The following is an 18,671-nucleotide window of genomic DNA, read 5'->3' on the forward strand; positions in this document are numbered from 1 at the left end:
TGTGTGCTTTACTCAATCTTCCAGGAAGACTGACTTGCTCTCTCAGTCTCCCATGCCTCTTTTGTTGAGTACATATGTACCTTTATATCCAACCTACTGGTCAGATGGATAATAAAGATTACTGTATTTTCTCTAAAATACATTCAGGCTAGCAAGTTACTATTGTGCTGTTGTCAATGGATAACAGTATCTTTATTTTAATATTAAAATGTTTCCTGGTTATTTTGCATTTCTGTCTGATGACTAGCACAGTTTAGACTTTGCAGAAACTAATTTGTAGTAAAAAGGAAAAGTCCTTCAGAGCCCCTACGAGTCCTTCTCCTTGATGAGAAGTCTTTACCCAGAGTAGACAAAGAACTGGCCCTCAATTTCCCGGGGAGGAACCACCAGACTACTGCAAATGCTCCTGTAGAACTCAGCATTGAAATGTTGTTTTTCAAACCGCAGGAACTTGGCGTGCTATTTGCCCTGGGTATTTACCCGTGTCATGAGGAGTGTGAGTGTATTCTGTGGACTCACCAGGCTTTGTTTTCTTTGAACAGCTGCCTCATTGCAAGCTACACACAAATCCCACACAAATGACGCAAACCATTAACATTCAGAAGTAGAAGTTGATTTAGAATAACGTAAATACATGAACAAACAAAATGACAATGCAGATATTCATCAGAGAGATGAAACTTTGGAAAGTTCTCTCTCCACCCTACCCCACCCCACCCCACCCTATTGTTTCCCCACTTCTGTAGTCACAGTGGTTAAGAGTGCAGCTGGGGATGGGGAAGACAACCGACTTCTTCCACGTGAGTGCACATGTACTATCCTCTCAGGGATGCAGTGCCTGCCTCTGCCTGCCTGAGCATCCTGGCCTGGCATGCTTCAATCCTGAATGGCCACCAGGAAACACAAGGACAGATACAATGTCATCCACGAATGGTTGATTCATTAACTCCACATTTATGATTGCGTGTCTTCTAGATGCTAGAGATCGTGTTTAGCAATTGGCATCAATCTCAATAAGTCATTGTCCTCTCTGTCAGAGTGCTTAGAAGTTCAGAGGGGAATCAGACAAATTAGGAAATTGCACATCAGTGTGGAGACATGAGGGGTAAGTAGAAGGTACATTAGGATTCCTCCATAAACCCTGGGAATTCATTATGCCACACCCCTGATTAAAATTCTCCCAAGTACACCCTCCCCTGCAGACTAAATCCAAATTCTTAGGCTGGCATGTCAGCTGCTTAGCCATGGCCCCCGCCAGTTCTGCCAAGTGTCATCTCAGCCACTGCTCGGCAGACTCCCTGGACTAGGAATGCTGAGCTAAGTAGATGCCCGCCGATGGTTTCCACTCAGCCACCTGCCAAATGGCCCAGCATTTGCCATTTTCTTTTTTTAAAATTAAATCTTTATTGTTCAGATTATTACATTTGTTCCTTTTTTTTCTCCTCATAGCTCCCCTCCACCCGGTTCCCACCCCACCCTTCTCCCTCACTCCTCACCCCCCCCGCCTCCCAGAATAGTCAGTCCATTCCCTTTCTATGTCCCTGATTCTATAACGATCGTCAGTTCATACTGTTCATCAGATTATTTATTCCCTTGATTTTTAGATTCACTTGTTGATAGATGTGTATTTGTTGTTCATAATTTGTATCTTTACCTTTTTCTTCTTCTTCCTCTTCTTAAAGGATACCTTTCAGCATTTCATATAATACTGGTTTGGTGGTGATGAACTCCTTCAGCTTTTTCTTATCTGTGAAGCTCTGTATCTGGCCTTCACTTCTGAATGATAGCTTTGCTGGATAAAGTAGTCTTGGTTGTAGGTTCTTGGTATTCATCACTTTGAATATTTCTTGCCACTCCCTTCTGGCTTGCAAAGTTTCTGTTGAGAAATCAGCTGACAGTCGTATGGGTGTTCCCTTGTAGGTAACTGATTTTCTTTCCCTTGCTGCTTTTAGGATTCTCTCTTTGTCTTTTGTTCTTGGCATTTTAATTATGATGTGTCTTGGTGTGGTCCTCTTTGGATTCCTTTTGTTTGGGGTTCTCTGTGCTTCCTGGACTTGTAAGTCTATTTCTTTCACCAGGTAGGGGAAGTTTTCTGTCATTATTTCTTCAAATAGGTTTTCAATATCTTGCTCTCTCTCATCTTCTGGCACCCCGATAATTCGGATGTTGGTACGCGTGAAGCTGTCCCAGAGGCTTCTTACACTATCTTCATATTTTTGGATTATTTTTTCATTTTGCTTTTCCGGTTGGGTGTTTTTTGCTTCTTCGTATTTCAAATCTTTGACTTGATTCTTGCGATCCTCTGGTCTGCTGTTGGAGTCTGTATAATGTTCTTTATTTCAGTCAGTGTATGCTTAATTTCTAGTTGGTCCTTTATCACAACATCGAGGGTCTCATTAGATTTCTTGAGGATCTCACTACATTTATCGGTGGTCTCACCAGTCTTCTTGAAGATCTCACTACATTTATCGGCGGTCTCACCAGTCTTTTCGAGGGCCTTATTAAGTTTATCGGCGGCTTCTAGACAGTTCTTTAAAGATCTTAAAAGAGTGGTTTTGAACTCTATATCCAGCAGTTTGCTTTCCTCCAATTCTGTCGTTTGTGTCCTGTTTCTTTGTCTCGGCATTTTTTATGCTTCGCTGTGTCAATAGAGTGCCTTTCTGTGCTAAGTGTCCCAATTACCCAAGGTAGACACTCTTGGTGCACCCCCTTGTGGGCTTTGTGCACAGTCTTGTTGTAGTTAAGCCTTGATTGTTGTAGTTATCACTGTGAGGAATTGACCTCCAGGCCAATTGGCTGTGAGAATCAGCTGTGTCTGCAGTGGGAGAACTTCTGTGTTGGAGACACCCCTCCGGGGCTAGACTTGCTTCGATGGGGCTTTGGTGCTCACTGAGTCTGCCCCCTGAGTGTGTCTTTTATGGTTCCACGGAGCTGCAAACTGGATGGTCCCACTCTGACCTCTGGGCTTCCTGGCTCCTGGATCTCTAGGGCAGTGCTCATCTAGCCTTTGCCTGAGGCTATCCAGCAAAAGTCTCCCTGCAGGGCTTGGGTGGGGCAGGTCCCACGGGATCAACAGGGCGGGGTTAGCAGTTATGGCTGCTCCCCGTCCAGCCCTCAGAGGCTCTGCTTCTCAGTGTCCCAGTAATCGCTGCAAGCCCCAGGGAGAGAAAGCTGCCCTAGGGTTCTGAACGATGCCAGACAGTCCCGCTTCTCCTGTTTGAGTCTGGGTCCCTAGAGACTCACCCGGATCTGGAGCTCAGAGCCTGAGACTCCCTCCTGATTGGAAACGACAACCATGCCCTCAGCCGCCAGTCCGCTCTGCACGCACCTCCACACCTTAGTATTTTACTTCAGCACTGCGCCTCCTCTGAGTCTCGGTATGTTTTTCTCTATCCTCCTAGTTGTAGAACTTCCACTCAGCCAGCCTTCCTGTGGTTCTGGATGATGTCTGTTCCGTCTTTTAGTTGTATTTTTGAAGTGGTTGTGCGAGGCAGCAAACTCCGGTGTTTACCTATCCCGCCATCTTGGTTTCCGTCGCCATTTTCTCCATGAGATATATAGACACCGACCTTGAGACTTGGCTGTCCTCTTGTGTATCCTGCACAGTCCGTCCTGTATGTTCCCAAACCTATGTAGGCCAGCTGTACTTGCTATTGCAATGCTGTGATGCAAGCTGATGAAACATGGGTATATAAAGGGAGACTGATGTTGATCTATCAGAACAATCTTGAATGGTTTGAAAAGACTTGATAAAGGCAGATTGCAAGAATTCTGCTAGCATAGGGTTGGAAAGGTGATGGCAAAAGATTGGAGTGGCAGGTGTCTTTAAAAGTTAGGCAACTGCACTTAGATTTTTTGGAAAGATCTTTTTCATTAAAAAAAAAAGCAGAATTCCAAAGATCAGAGGATGTGTTATAGCGTGCATTCCCTAAGAATTCTAGGCAGCATGAAACTATAATCAGTGACCCATCACTCAAAGGAACAGCCATGGCCTTGGAACAGAAGATTGATGAATGGCCATACAGACATAAAATAAAGTGTTAAAATTAAAATAAAGTGTTACAGGTAGATGCCTATTATTTTTTGTGAAAGTGTCCTGTGTTTGACTTTCAGGAGTAAGCACCAACCCCCAATCGCTTCCAGCTGAGACAGGTAAGGAGACATCACCCAGTGTATCTGTCACTCCCACATGTTCCATAGTCTGTCGTGGCTCCGTGACTTTGAACATGTTGTTTCCTCTCTTGAAAATGTCCTCTCTGCTCTCCAGGCTCCTTGGTCTGGCACATTCCTACTCACTCTCTGCTACCACAATAAGAGGACTTCCTTTATGTTACCTTTCCTGGGGCTTCTTCCTTACGTCATCCTTTGTGTGTGTGTGTGTGTGTGTGTGTGTGTGTGTGTGTGTGTTTCTTTCCCAGCAGCAGAACCCCCTCCTTTATTTGGGGAACAACCCACTCTCTGAGGCAGAGCCTGTTCCTACCCACGGCTACGACCCAGCACATGAACTGGGCGTGGTTGCAACTGACCACAGGCTTCAACTCTGCCTGTAAACCAGCAGCCAGCGACGTGAGGGCACAGATGCTGCTGCGTGTCTGCTCTGGGGCTGCTGGTGCCCAGGGAGGTGGCTGCTCTCAGCTTCTGGAGCTGCCGGTCATAGAGATGCAGGGTGTCTCGTGGCCTCCATGTTTGGTTTTTTGACTCTCCCAGATATTTTGTGAGCTCTCTACAGCCTTTCATCAATTTCTTCTCTGCTGAAATTAGCCAAATTGACTTTTATTGCTTAAAGCAACTAATCCCGATGATACTTTGCCTTAAAGTCATGATATGACATTGTAACGGTTCCTGTGTGTCTTTGCCCCCATGTGATCACAAGCAAGGACCATTCCCTCTCATCTTTGTAAGCTCAAAGCCCAGCACAGTGCAAACGAATACACAGCAGATCCTCAACAAATTTCTGTTAATTCATTAATTTGTGAATTAATTACTTAATTGATGAAAAAGTTTCCTCTGAAAACCCAAACCCATATAATGACAGCAGGTAGCACCAGAATGGGTCCTTTCCAGTGGCTGAGGAGAACTGTGGCCCATTGTGGGTGTCCCTCCGTCCATATTTATCACAGAACCCACGCACAGTCATGGAGAGTTTCATAGCATTTAATTAAATATCAGAGACTTATATACTTAGCAGCTCTGCAAAAATGTTTGTAATGCATGTGGAAAGTACATGGTCAAATGAGGAAGGTTTACTGTAGTGAACAGTGGATGTTTACAAGAATGACCCCTCCACCCCCCCACCCCCCCAATAAAAAACACCCACTGAGCTGGCAGAAATGCTATCAGATCTGTATGGTTCCAATTGTCCATCCATGGATTGTTCCCATCTTCCTGGCTACTTTGATCTCAAAGCCCCTCTAGCAATGCTATGCAAACGCAGGCATATGCATCTGAAACAGCCAACACTCCGCTTTCTGAAGCAAATTCCCATGGAAACCAGGGTGACAGGAGGGGCAAAAGCTGGTAGAAAATCAACCAAATAAGCAGGGCTCCCTACTTTAGGTTGTTTCATTGACCAACTTCCGCTGTCTCTCCATCAGTTTTTTCATTTCTTGCTCTACAGAACTAGCAGTTTTCATCTCTCATTCACACATAGTCTCTGATCAGAAATTTTTCTTGCTTAATAAAAATCCAAACTGTGGTTGATCAGAGAAAATTTGTCTCCTTACATCATACATTGTCTCAGGGAATATATATATATATATTCAAGCATTAGCAGCAGTGAGGATTATGAGTATGATACACGGTTTATAAATGCTTCCAGGAACAGACAGGCAATCTCACACTAAATTCAAATTATTACCTATGCCAAACAACACTGAAGGATTTTGAACCTGGAGGGGCTCAACTTGTCTCCTCATTTCTTTAAGAGATTGTCTGTTTTTTTCAGGGATGCAAACTTATGGCTTCTAGTCCTGACTTAACATGGAAGACTGAGTAATTTTCCTGCCTTCTGTGTCTCCATTTTTCCATAAGTTGGAGATATTGACAACAAAGTCTTCAGAGGGCCTCTCTGAATAGGGTGCAAAAGAGCCAGGTTGGGTGGGAGGTTTCCTGGGATGACCCATGTCCTCTTTGAGGTCACCGTGGCTCCCATTTCTGCAAAGGGTGAAGAATACACGCCCACCCGGTGGAAAAAGTCTTCTGCTCACATGTGCAGGCTCTGTGTTTCCTCCTTGCTGGTGTATTGTGGTATTGTCTCTGACACCAGCAGGCATTGTGCACATGCCTCCATGATAGCACTTCATATGATTTTAACCATTTGTTTACAAAGCTGCCACTTTCATTAAATTTTTCACTGAATGAGAGCAGGGCCCCAACCTTATTTGGCTTAGATCTCTTGTTCCTAACCCTGGGGTTTGCACATAGCAGGCTTTTCATGAATACTTGTCAAGGAAAGGAAAGAGATATCACTCATGGAGGTCCTGTGACGATCACAGGCATGAAGCAAATCTGAGTGATGACGGGATTATATTCATTACTACTGATTCAGAGAAAGGACTTGGAAAGTACGAACCAGTTGAAGAGTAGATGCTCTGATTACTGTTGGGTCTAAGCCAATACATGTATCTGTTAGTCCACCCTTGAAACTCCCTTCACAGACATTCCAAAACAAAACAGCAAAAATCAAAAATTAAGAACAATCTCCCCCAAACAAATTCAAATCAGAACAAAGAAAAAACGCACAAAAGGTGAATGACAACAAGCCCCAACCAAAGCCTGTCCATCTTCACTTCCCCATCCTGCATGTGCCTATTGTAGCTCCATCTCCTTGAAGTCTGTGTCGGCATCGATGGCTGCAGAACTTGGACAGTTTGAGGATGAAACTGGGTCGGGGCTGCTTCTATACACACAGAAGGATTATTCCCCCTTCGCTGCTACCATGCTCCGGGAAGACCAGAGTGGAAAGCAGGTTTTTCTTCCTTCCATACCTGCATCTGGGAGTGGTAGCAAGAGGATTGGGCTCTTGATAACCAACAATAGAAATCCAGGGCTTCTCATTTACCACCTCCCTCCAGGGTAATTTTTTTAAAAAAACCAAACCAAAACACAACACAACACAGAATGAAATGGGCTTTGTGGCATTCACTTTTTGCAGACATGGTGGGCCATGCCTGGTACTCCACATATCCTGACACCATTTCACCCCTATTCTCTTCCCTATAGCTTTTTTGGTCTGGTGACCCTGTGTCCCCATTTGCCTGGGACACCCCCAGTTTATTGTCCTGGAGTAACCTATAATAATAAAAGCATAATATGCTAATTAGACTGGATGTCCTTCCAGATGACCTTCTGGATGAAGCCGGTGCTACAAGGGAAGCCCTGGTCCCAGGTGCCTGCTGGTGGCTGGAGGGAAGCTCAGGTTCTGGGTGCCAGAGGGGAGCCGGTGCCAGGCAGCCGGGGGAAGGAAGCCTATTCTTGAACAAATTTTGTGCATCAGGCCTCTAGTTATTTATAACTTCTTTCACTTTCAAAAGTGATCCAGTTTGGACTTGAATTATATAGTCATCATGTTATTAGTGAGGGTGGGCACTCAGGAATGGGACAACTCCTAGTTAGGGGGAAGGCACATGGCTCCAGGGAGACTGCCCTTAGACTCTGGGCATCAAATTTTGGCTCTGCCCCTGGCTGAGTGGGAAGCATGGACAAGTTACTTTAAGCCTCAGTTTCATCATCTGTAACAGAGAAAACAATAAGAATAAGAATTGCTCCCATCTCCCAGGATAGCGGTGAAGATGCAGGGAGACATGCTGAGCCTGACACAGTACTGGACAATCAGCAAGTCCTATAATAGCAGCTCTTCTTCTTGTCCTCCTCACCTTCCTTCCTTGCTCCCTCCTGCCTTCCTCGCCCCTCCATCTCCATCCTTTCCTCCACCCTTTCTTTTGCTCTTTTCTGCTTTTTGTAGTTTCTGAAATAATTGAATCCTTTGGATAGCTGAAGCAGAATGCTCCTGCCACACACTGAAAGTGGGGAGAGAGATGTGGGGGAGCGATGATTCCAAATCCTGTATGTTACAGAGAGGGTTGCATTAGTTTTGTCTTCTTCATGCTGTGAGGGAGAGTGGGAGCTCAATCATTTTTGTTGTTCACTTGGTTCCAGTCCCTGGTTTCTTACAGTTCACTGGTTTTGGTAGAAGCTGGACATGGTGACATATGCTTCTTCTTGGTTTGACCCCAAGGGAGTGAGGAGGAGCTGACCCTGGGCAGCTGGGTTCAATGTCAGGATTTCTGATTGGAAAGGAAATGGAGGGTGCAGGGTGGCATTTGTAGTTCCAGGCCCAAGCAGCAGGCCCTGGTACACATGAGGCCCATTCTTGCCACTTTCCCTGCACTCTGGGTACCTGGAGGAGGGGAGAACAGGGGTACCACACACACTGACATTCCCAGCCAGGCACCTGAGGGATGCATCTCCTCTGAAAGTTTTTGGGGTGATGACTGCATGCTTGCTTGGCCAGTTGGGGCACTGCACACCCCCTCCAAGCCTCTGCTTCTCAGACTCCTCAAGTTGTGCAGGAAATGTGTCTTGCAGAAAGCCTTCCACTTCGTCTCTAGCTTGAATGCCATCCACCTTATGAATCTGGCAGTCCAGGAAACTTTCAGGATTGAAACTCACAGTCAAATTCTGCACCAAAATGAAAAGAGAGAAGACATAAAGAGTGCACCAGAGAGACGCGCTGTCAAATGTGCTGTTCAGGAAAAGATCTAAAAACTTCTGACAGGGGTTTACCAGAGAATATCAGAGATGAACCCATATGTTCTAATTGTCTCTTTGCTTTTGGAGGTGCTATGACACTTGGGGTCTGAAATCACCACTAACTGTGCCCTCCAGTACTGAAATGTATATTTCATTTTTGTTTCCTACCTCCAGAAGCTACAGCTAGACTCTTATGAGGAATCCTGGGTTAGGAATACCCAAAGAACAAAACTTGAAGTTCAACAATTCCTAATCCTGCAATATTATTCCTGGCTGTTGGGCTGCCTTGAACATAGTGACAGAAAAGCATCAGAAGCACTCGCCTTTTTTGGTTTCTTACACAGTTGCTCCAGCGTCTTCTTATGATCAGGGAGACTGGGCCATACAATAGGCTTAATTCTGAAATAAGAGAACATTGATAGATGAAAAGAATGGCTCAGGAAGCAGGCACAATAGATCTTTCCACTTATTCTGAGCCAGAAATCAGAATGCATTTTTAGTCTTGGCTCTGCAATGGCTAGGTGGAACACATTGGGGAAGTGACTTATTTGGGCATCATTGTCCTACCATCTGTGGAGGAGTTGGACCAGAGATGGTTTTCAGTGATCTATTCTGTGGATGAGACAAAAATAATGATACACCTCTGGGAAACAGTGCTGGATAAAAGGAACAATGAGGCGTGGCAATGAAGTGGTTTGGTGTAGTTATGAAGCTACAATTGGACCTTCTCATCTACTCCCAATATATATGTTGTCATCTTATTCATCTTTATTTGCAGCAACCCATTCTCTCTCATTTTTGTAGAAGTGAAGAATATTTTCTAAGTTACCCAGGGAAATTGCTTTAAGATGGTGCTTTTCAAATTGGAGTGTTTGCATTCTTGGGATATGTGGTCCTGTGCTGATAGCATCTTCCTAGAGCATGGACTGGTATGTGTTTAAAACATCATTTTTTATGACGTAACAAACATGGACTTTTCATAAGGTAGAATGCCAAAGTCCCATGAATATTGTGCTAAAGTAAGACTTCACATATATTCTACATTTTTCCATGGGTGTTTTTAGTTGTGCTGGAATTCTGGAGGCAGGGCTCCTACTTCTTCAGGAGAAAAAGTTGGCAGGGTGGGAAGCATTCGCCTGATGTTTGGTTTATATATTTCAGCTCTTAGGAAACTGGAAATTCATGAGTGCCTGAGAATGAAAAGGGATGTTGGCACTATAATTTCTGAAATGCCTTAGTCCCCTTTGTAGTTCTAATCAGTAAGTAGAGTTAGAGCTCTGACTCTCTGGAATCCCACATAACCACCCATTTGATGAAAGGAATTCACCTTTTTTTCCATAACACACCGGCCAAGATGACCATCACAGCCACAGAGAAGAAACTCAGAATGCTGACTATTAGTAGAACAGGCTCCATCTTTCCTGGAATGCAAAGATAGTTCCAAGTTAGCCACCATTATCAGGATGAGCTGAGTTTATTTAGTAACTTGGTTTCTGTATTATTTCTTGAATGTTGCTCTTCAGGGAACAGGATGATGTCATAGCTTTATGGCAGAATCTTGACTTCAGTAAGTGGCACTGATTTAGGTGACCAGGTTCAGAACATCTGTCACTTGAAATGTGAAAGTGACCTAGCATTAAAGATATCAGCAGTTGTCTAGCTGATGTGGCTCAGTTGGTTGAGCATCATCCCATGTACCTGGAAGTTGCTGTTGATTCCTGGTCATGGCACATGCCTAGGTTTGGGGCAATCCCCAGTGTGGGGTATGCAGAAGGCAACTGATTGATTTTTTTCTCTCTCATCAATGTTTTGATCTCCCTATCCCTCTCCCTTCCTCTCTCTGAAATCAATAAAAATGTTTTTTGAAAGACACCAGCACTCCCTTCTAGACTCCCATCATCAAGAGAAAGGAGCCAAACTGGGGGGGGGGGGGCGGTGTGATAAAATAGATACCCTCAGTCATCTCATCCCCCAAAGGAGAGATATATGTGCGATGCTTCAGGTCCCCAGGGATCTGCCTGAGCCAAGTCCTTTGGCTCTTTTGGCCACTCTCCTTTCCTGTACCAGCAGGATATTTTCATTATTCTGGAGAGAAGGGCATGGGAGAGCCCCGCCAGCCTGCCAATCTACCTTCCACAAAAGTGTTGCCTAGAGGGGCCTTAGAAACACCAGTCACTGAGATCCCAGTCTGAATTGGTAAACTGGAGGCAGTAGGTGGGAATTTTGTTCAGAAGTATTAGCAGTGATGGCGAACCTTTTGAGCTCGGCGTGTCAGCATTTTGAAAAACCCTAACTTAACTCTGGTGCCGTGTCACATATAGAAATTTTTTGATATTTGCAACCATAGTAAAACAAAGACTTTTTATATTTTTGATATTTATTTTATATATTTAAATGCCATTTAACAAAGAAAAATCAACCAAAAAAATGAGTTTGCGTGTCAGAGGTTCGCCATCACTGTCCTAGGAGCACCCAGGCCAGTAGAGTCCAGAAAGCCTTCATCAGTTGATCAACTCCCACTTCTTCCTGGTTCATCACAAAAAGGGCAAAGATGGCAGGTCCTCTCCAAAGAAAGGCATCCTCTCTCTTGCTCTCGTTCTCACTCACACACTTTGACCTGCAAAGCTCTCTGTGGGAAACAGAGAATCTGCAGTCACTTCTCACCTGGGCCCTTGACCTCTGGAGTTCTGAAGTGGAAACTGGGACTCCATTCACTCCAGAAGCCTTGAAAATAATCAGTAGGGATGGATCGGACTTTAATCTCATACATGGCACCAGGTTGTAGCTTTCTCTGCAGGAGTGTCAGCTTTGTACTGGACAGATTCACGTGCTGAAGAGCAAAAAGTGCCACAACATTTTTAGGATGAAGAAAGAGGTGCTGCCCAGATCTCCCAACCCATTCAAGTTGAGCACCTTTAGTCATGTGGACATTCGCTCAAAGGTCTCTCATATTTGTTACAAGAAAAAAAATGACATGTGGAAGGGCCAGCAGTAGAGTTTGCCAGAGGCTCTGAGCTCATAAATGATGCTGTAGTTGGTCGAAGAGGGCAGTGGTGCCGGGGTCTTTATTCAGGTGATCTGGGCTCCCCCAACTCTTCAATCTCTTCATTTTCTCTCTCTCCTTTCACATCCCAAGAAAAGGCGAAAGGGAGTGGTAAGGTGAGTGAGCAAAAACTATTTCCCTGTAAAAAGATGTAATTCTACCTTCCTCTCTTCTTTTCCTCCATTCCATTGCTCCCACAACTTCCATAAATCAATTGTTATGACTTGGTGGTGTTTTTGCCTGATTTACCTGTGAAAGTTGTGCTAAATAGGATACCTTTTAAGGATCCCAAGTAAAGAGGATTGATTTTTATTTGGTCTTGACCTATATTGTTAGCCCAATAATTTAATTTAGAAACACTATAAAAATAAACAACAACAACAACAAAACACCCCCTCCCCCAAGGGGGGCGGGGGGCAAACAGAGTTAGAAGAGGACTGGGCCAGAGGAGATTTGAAACTTTTATTCTTAGAAGCTCTTTTCAGTAAAAGGTATATTTTGAGCATAAAATTAGTAGGGGGCCTCCCTAGGACCGAGGACCTAGGACCTTGGTAAATGTACCTCTGGAACAAAAAATATATAATATTAAGAAGTTCCTGTTTTATAGTTTAATACATTTACATATTTTAATTTATATATGTAACTTATTTATTCAGTATATTCATATACACATATTTATAAATTTCATAACCTATATAGGAAGTTGACCCACATACCATCCAATCATGTTCATTTTTTTCCTGGTGGTAGGCTACCTCATGAATTAAATTTTTTACATATTTCTTTTGCAAGTGTGATGTATTAAATGTCACCACAAAGTCATTTGCTTCCTCCCGATAGGTGACTCTTATGTCAAAAGGAGCCTCAGGTTTAACTGAAAAGGAAAAAGAAATGAGGTCAGCCTAGAGGGCAGTCAAGAAAAATAATTATAATTTTAAAGTTCATCTGCTCTGAAAATCACATTCCTGTTTAGAAAACCATTTCTTCTTCTCCAGGTTCAAAGCCTGACTACATTTCCCAGCCTCCCTTGCAATTGGGCGTGGCCTAAAGAGCAGTGTGAGTGGAAGTGCTGTGCAGTACTTCCTATCCTGGCCTAGAAACCCCACATGTGTGGCCCTATGCCTGGTCCCCTTTCACTTATTGGAGTCACATATTGAAGACAGTGAAGCTACAGGATGAACGAGCCTGAATATTGCTTGGAGGACCTCCACCCACAGGTTAAAAATACCCATTTGGTTCTTAAAAGAGCAAGAAATCAACTTGATGGTGTTCGAGATATCACATGTTCAGGGCTTATTTGTTACAACAGCTGCTAATTTTACACTAAAACACATTCTTCTCATTTTTTGAACACTTGTTATGAACTAGCCCCAACGCAGAGTATGTAGACTTCAAGTCTCCATTGTTCCAATGGGATCAGGTGGTAAGTCTGCACCTCATTTCAGCTTTCTATAGAATTCGAGGGTCTGCATCATGGCCCTGGCTTGGACCTTCCAGTGTGACCTCACGCTGCCTCCTCCTTCAGGCTCTTTTGCTTTTGCTCTAAACCCCTCTCTGGCTTCTTCCTTCTGCCTGTCTGCCTCACAGCGTGGCTGCTAGGGTCACATGCACCATACATGAAATGCGGTTGGAGGGGTATAGGTATTATTTCAGGCAGAACAAATGCTGAGGAAGGTACTGAATTCCTAGAAGAGCATGTGTGTCGGGCTGCCTGCCCACGCTGGCAGGAGGCTTCCCCCGCTTGGCCTCTTAGCTGCTCTTTCACCAAAGTCTGGGAGGTCAGTTATCTAAAGATGTGGCAGCCACTGTTCTGCATGGCTTATCTCAAGAAGATGGGAGAACACATAAGTAAAAGTCTAACCTAAACCTGTTGTTAATGAATGGGCAAGTGTGTTCATCAAACTTTCACTCGGTAGATGGAGCTGGATTCCGGGCAGTCCGAGCTGGGCTCAAAGACTGTCGTGCTGACCCAGTAAAATGAACTCGTGCGGTGGGGTTTGACCTACATACTGCCATCAGTTTCTCATAGTGCTGACTGGCCAGGTTTCTCCTGTAATGCTCCAGCAGTACTATAAAGAGGAAGTGGCTCCTTCCTTACCCTCGATGTCTCATGAAAGGGGAAGTTGATCCTCTATTAACGTGCATGCACTAGATAAAGGGACGGTGCCCTAAAAGGAAGCAGGAGGAAAGGAGGTGGGTGCAGAGAAGAAACAAGTCAACAGAGAATGCTGTCAACCCCCTGATGCTTGCCAAGCCGGTTCCCGCCCTTCATTGAAGGGGATAATTAAAATTCACATTCTCAACAAGCAATCTGCCATGGAGTCCCTTCCACCCCCATCTCCCGAGGACGATAAAGGAAGAATTAAGGGAAGACCAGACTAATATTGATTATATACCTACTAAGTACCAAGTGTGTTAGTTGTGCCATCTTCCTTCAGTAATCACTGATAGCCACTGTAGTCTCGGAGAGGCCCCTTGGGGGTGGCTTAAGGGACTGAAATTCAACCCTGTCTGACCCGACCCTCACTGTGCTTCCCTTAGCTTTTGTTTCTGGCTGTTGCTTCCCACTGGCTTGTCCGGGCCCCTCTCCATGTCTGCCTCCAGCCTAAGTGCTGTCTATGAGCACATTCGAAAAGGATGCTCATTCCTCAAGCAAACAGTTTAAAACGTGTATTAATTCTTGCACAACCTGAGCGATTATAGAAATGTACCCGGCCAAGAAAAGTAGGAAGGCAGGACACTGCCCCTCTAGACCTAAAGACAGGAAGTGGGTGAGGAGGCAGGTCGCTGCAGGGGAGCCCTGGCTGTGAGGTGCACTCAGGAGCATCCAGCTTACATTTCATTAAGTGATGGAGCCAGAAAAGATGCTATTGTAGACTCACCTCCCCCACTCCTCCTCCTCGTTCCCCAGGGGTGCTTTCCAAAGCCCTGAGGTTCTCCTGTAATACTCCAGAGGGGTCCATGCTACCAGCAGTGTGCACACACTGCCTCTCCCCACCCCCACCTGGCCCCTCAAATGAGGCATGTCAGGTTTGTAGACTGCTGGGTGGTATAGAATACGGACTCTATGGGCATGTGAGATCTGGGGATTCCGATGGGGCAGGGTGCCCCCCGCCCCCGGGCTATGGATGTGCCACGAGTGTTCACACGCTCTCCCTATAAGATGCACGTGGGCCATGTGTGCGGCGTGGGTTTCTGTAGGAAGGGGCTCTCATCTGGGGCTCCAGGGCTCTGCCGGAGGACTGAGAGCGGATAGACAGTATTTATAATGCAAATGGTAAACCTGCAATACAGTGCTCTCGTGCAGGGCACAAACTGAACACCCATCCACAGCAGCCGGGTCTCCAGATGAGCAAAACCTAGCTGGCTTGTGTCACAGACTGTGACTGTCATCCCCACCTGGCTGGCACTCACGCCTGTTTTGTCTCTTCTCCACCACCGATACTTGTTCACATCTGGAACTTTTGCCTTCACTCTTTATTTTACCACCTCAGTGAAGTAAAGCTGAGACTAAATTCCAAGTTTCTCTTTGTGGTTTCTAAGGAGTAGTGCTCTCCTACATTTAACTTTATTTTTAGAGGGTAAGTCGGGGGTGAGGTTGAGAATATGGAGAGACAGAGCCATAGTTTTTAAAACCAGCAAAAGAATTCATCTTGTCAATTGCTTTGAACAGTTCTTCATACATACATATGAAATCTCCACAGGTACAATATGTACAAGTAGTTAGGATTCCATTGTACTCACGTATCATAATTGGCTCAGAGCTCGCCCTATACCAGGGTATCTCTGAGTATAAAGAATTTACTCACCCCAGGGTCATAAATCTGTAAGCAATGGAAAACTTTTTTTTTTATCCCAATCTCTCTGATTGTTTTGATTTACTTGCCTGGTAACCAAAAGTTAAATTGGTAATTAATATTGACTTATACCCAGTTAACTGAATGAATTTATTGATTTTATTATTATGTATATGGATATTATATAGATTCAAAGAAAACATGCAGATGAGTTTAGCAATTCAAATTATAATTATAATTTTATTTGAACTATATTTCTTTAACCAAATGTGATATATGTATTCTAGGTCAAATCAGATTCAGCATCAATCCTCAATAATAGGGTCTCTTAGGAAGGTGTGATAGTAACTTCATGTGTCAATATGGTGTCCACTTGTTTGGTCAAACACTAGTCTGAAGTACAGTATTTTTTTTTTTTTTTTAAAGACACAGGTAACATTTAAAGCAGTAGGCTTTGAGTAAAACAGATTACCCTCTATAGGGTAGTCTTCATCTAATTAGATGAAGGCCTGAAAAGCAAAGACAGATTTCCAGAAGAAGCAAAAATTCTGTCTCAAGAATTCTACTAAAAAACCTGCTTGAGTTTCCAGACAGTGTGGCCTGCCCTGGGGAATTTTCACTCAAGACTATAATATCCATGCTAACCTCAATTTCTAGCTTTCTGGCTTGCCCTACAAATTTCAGATTTACCAGCTCCCATAATCATGTGAGCCAATTTCTTAAAATATCCTATATAATAAAAGCCCAGTGACCATAATGGCATAATGACTGGAACAACCGCTTGACCAGTTGCTATGAGGTGCATTGACCACCTCTTGGTCCCTCCTCCTGCCCACAGGCTCCGATTGCAGCATGGCCAAAGGGGAACCATGGGGCACCGGGTGGGTGGCAGTGGGGCAGGACTGGGGACTGGTGAGCGGGTGGAAGATGGCCCTGATTGCAAGCTAGGCCCAGGGGCCCTACCTGTGCATGATTTCCTGCACTGGGCCTTTAGTATATATATCTCCCTTAATGGTTCTGTTTCCTCTGGAGAACTCTAATCCAGAAGGTATATTTACTTTTTAGAATGATGTGATTATTTAGCTAAACACACTCAGAATGTGGTAAGTATAGGGGGAGAAGACTACAGAAAATTTAGGAGAAGGTGAGATGAGGAAGGAAAGGCCATGAGTGAGTGGATGACTGGAGACCCAGCTCCAGTTAAACACATCATATGGATGAATTTCTCTTTAATGTATAGGTTCCAACCACTCTCACTCATGGAGTGTGAAAACTCAGAGAATTATTACGGTAAGAATTAATAGCATAAGCTTTAAAACTTTCATTTCTTTTAAAAATGATCTGACTCATAACACAAAGAATAGACTGACAGCTGTCAGAGGGGAGGGAAGTAGGGGGGCTGGTTGAAAAGTGGAAGGAATCAAGCAGTACCAATTGGTAGGTGCAGAATAGCCACAGAGATGCAGTTTGCAGTGTGGGAATACAGTCAATGGTGTTGAGAAAACAGGATATGGGGCAGTTGGGGTGTTTGGGGCAGCAGAGGGACCACTGTGTAGGGTGCATGTTTTTTTCTGGCCATTTTACTGAATATCTGAAATTGGTGCAGAATGGTATTGAATGCAAACTATGGTTGAAAAATAAAATAAATTTTTAAAAATAAGTAAAACTTATTTGTATCAGAGACTTTGCTATTCTCTAATGCAAATAGTTTTTATGATCTGTGCACTTTTAAAATCCAGAAACTCCAGAGACGGTCAATATCTTTAGATACCTGAAAGATGGAAGTCATCCCCCTGCCCCCCTACTCTTCTTACCTATATGGACTATGCTCATTTTCCTGCAAGTTAAGATCCTTTGTCCAAGCTTCACACATATTTTGCTGTCTCCAATCAGTAAGAATTTATTTGTCTTGATGAAATATATCTCTTGCTGTTTAATAAAATTCAAGCACTTTACACCCAAAAGGTGTTCACTGTAGAAACAAAAAAGGGTATTTGTTTTAATTCAAGTAGTAGTTTCTGTATACAACGGAATAACAGCACAAGTACGCTTTATTTGTGTGAGTTCAACTCTGACCCTAAGATGATCCAGTTGTTGGGACTAGCAGAAAAATGACTTTAGGGCAGCTCTTGTAAATATGTTCCAGGACTAAACATAAAACATTGTTAGGGTTATGGAACAGATGTTTAATCTTAATGGAGAAGTGGAACCTATAAAGGAGAACAAAATAAAAATACTATAACAAGTATCTACAATTTTTTAAAATGTACTGAATGTATGGGATGGATTTAACAGCAAATTGAAGATGGCAGAACAAAGGGTTAGTGAACATGAAGATAGGTCAATAGACATTATTTATTCTGAAATAAAAAGTCTTGGTGACCTGTAGAACAACATCAAAGGGATAAATGTAATTAACAGTCCAGAACAAGAAGAGAGAAAGAAAAAAATTTGGCTGAACAAATATTTAAAAAAATAATGGCTCCAAATTTCCCAAATGTGGAAAAAAAAAAAAAGCACATCATAAAAGCTAAGCACATCATAGTTGAATGGCTGAAAAACAAAGACAAATAAAAAATCTTGTAAACATCCAGGAAAAATTATCACTTTCCATCAGAAACTATGGAAACCAGAAAACACTGGAATAACATCTTAAATCTCTGAAGTAAAAGGCATCCAGATTGGAAAAGGAAAAAAAAACGACCCTTTATTTGCAGACCACATGTTTGTTTACATGAAAGACCATTTTCTCCAATACAATTACAGGAAATAATGAAGTGAATTCAGCAAAGTCATTGTACAAAATGCAGTTATATTTCTATAGCTTAGTATAAAACAATTAGAAAATCATTTTAAAAAAGAACAGCTTCATTTCTGCAATAGAAACATAAAATGCTTAGAAATAACAGTTAATAAAAGATGTTTAAGGCCTTTGCAACGACAATCACAAAATATTCCTGAGAGCTATTAAAGAAGATCTAAATAAGTGGAGAGCTACTTTCCTGGATTAGCAAAATTCAGTGAGAAAAAGATGGAAAAATCCCCCAAATTGGCATATATAATATTAAACAAAATTTCAA

The 18,671-nt window shown here is 43.3% G+C and overlaps 1 protein-coding gene across 1 annotated transcript in view; it reads right to left on the reverse strand.

The window, feature by feature from the left end:
- Positions 1 to 7,458: 7,458 nt before the first annotated feature.
- Positions 7,459 to 18,671, reverse strand: part of IL7R (interleukin 7 receptor) — a 23,125-nt gene continuing 11,912 nt past the window's right edge. The window contains exons 3-8 of the mRNA XM_006761763.2: positions 17,406 to 17,563; positions 12,511 to 12,668; positions 11,416 to 11,581; positions 10,079 to 10,172; positions 9,075 to 9,150; positions 7,459 to 8,679 (exon numbers count right to left, since the gene is read on the reverse strand). Coding sequence (XP_006761826.2) covers positions 8,176 to 8,679; positions 9,075 to 9,150; positions 10,079 to 10,172; positions 11,416 to 11,581; positions 12,511 to 12,668; positions 17,406 to 17,563 — 1,156 coding nt within the window. The 3' untranslated portion in view covers positions 7,459 to 8,175. The remainder of the gene's footprint in view (positions 8,680 to 9,074; positions 9,151 to 10,078; positions 10,173 to 11,415; positions 11,582 to 12,510; positions 12,669 to 17,405; positions 17,564 to 18,671) is intronic.

This window comes from Myotis davidii, unplaced genomic scaffold (assembly GCF_000327345.1).
Source record: "Myotis davidii unplaced genomic scaffold, ASM32734v1 scaffold496, whole genome shotgun sequence".
Lineage (NCBI taxonomy): Eukaryota > Metazoa > Chordata > Mammalia > Chiroptera > Vespertilionidae > Myotis > Myotis davidii.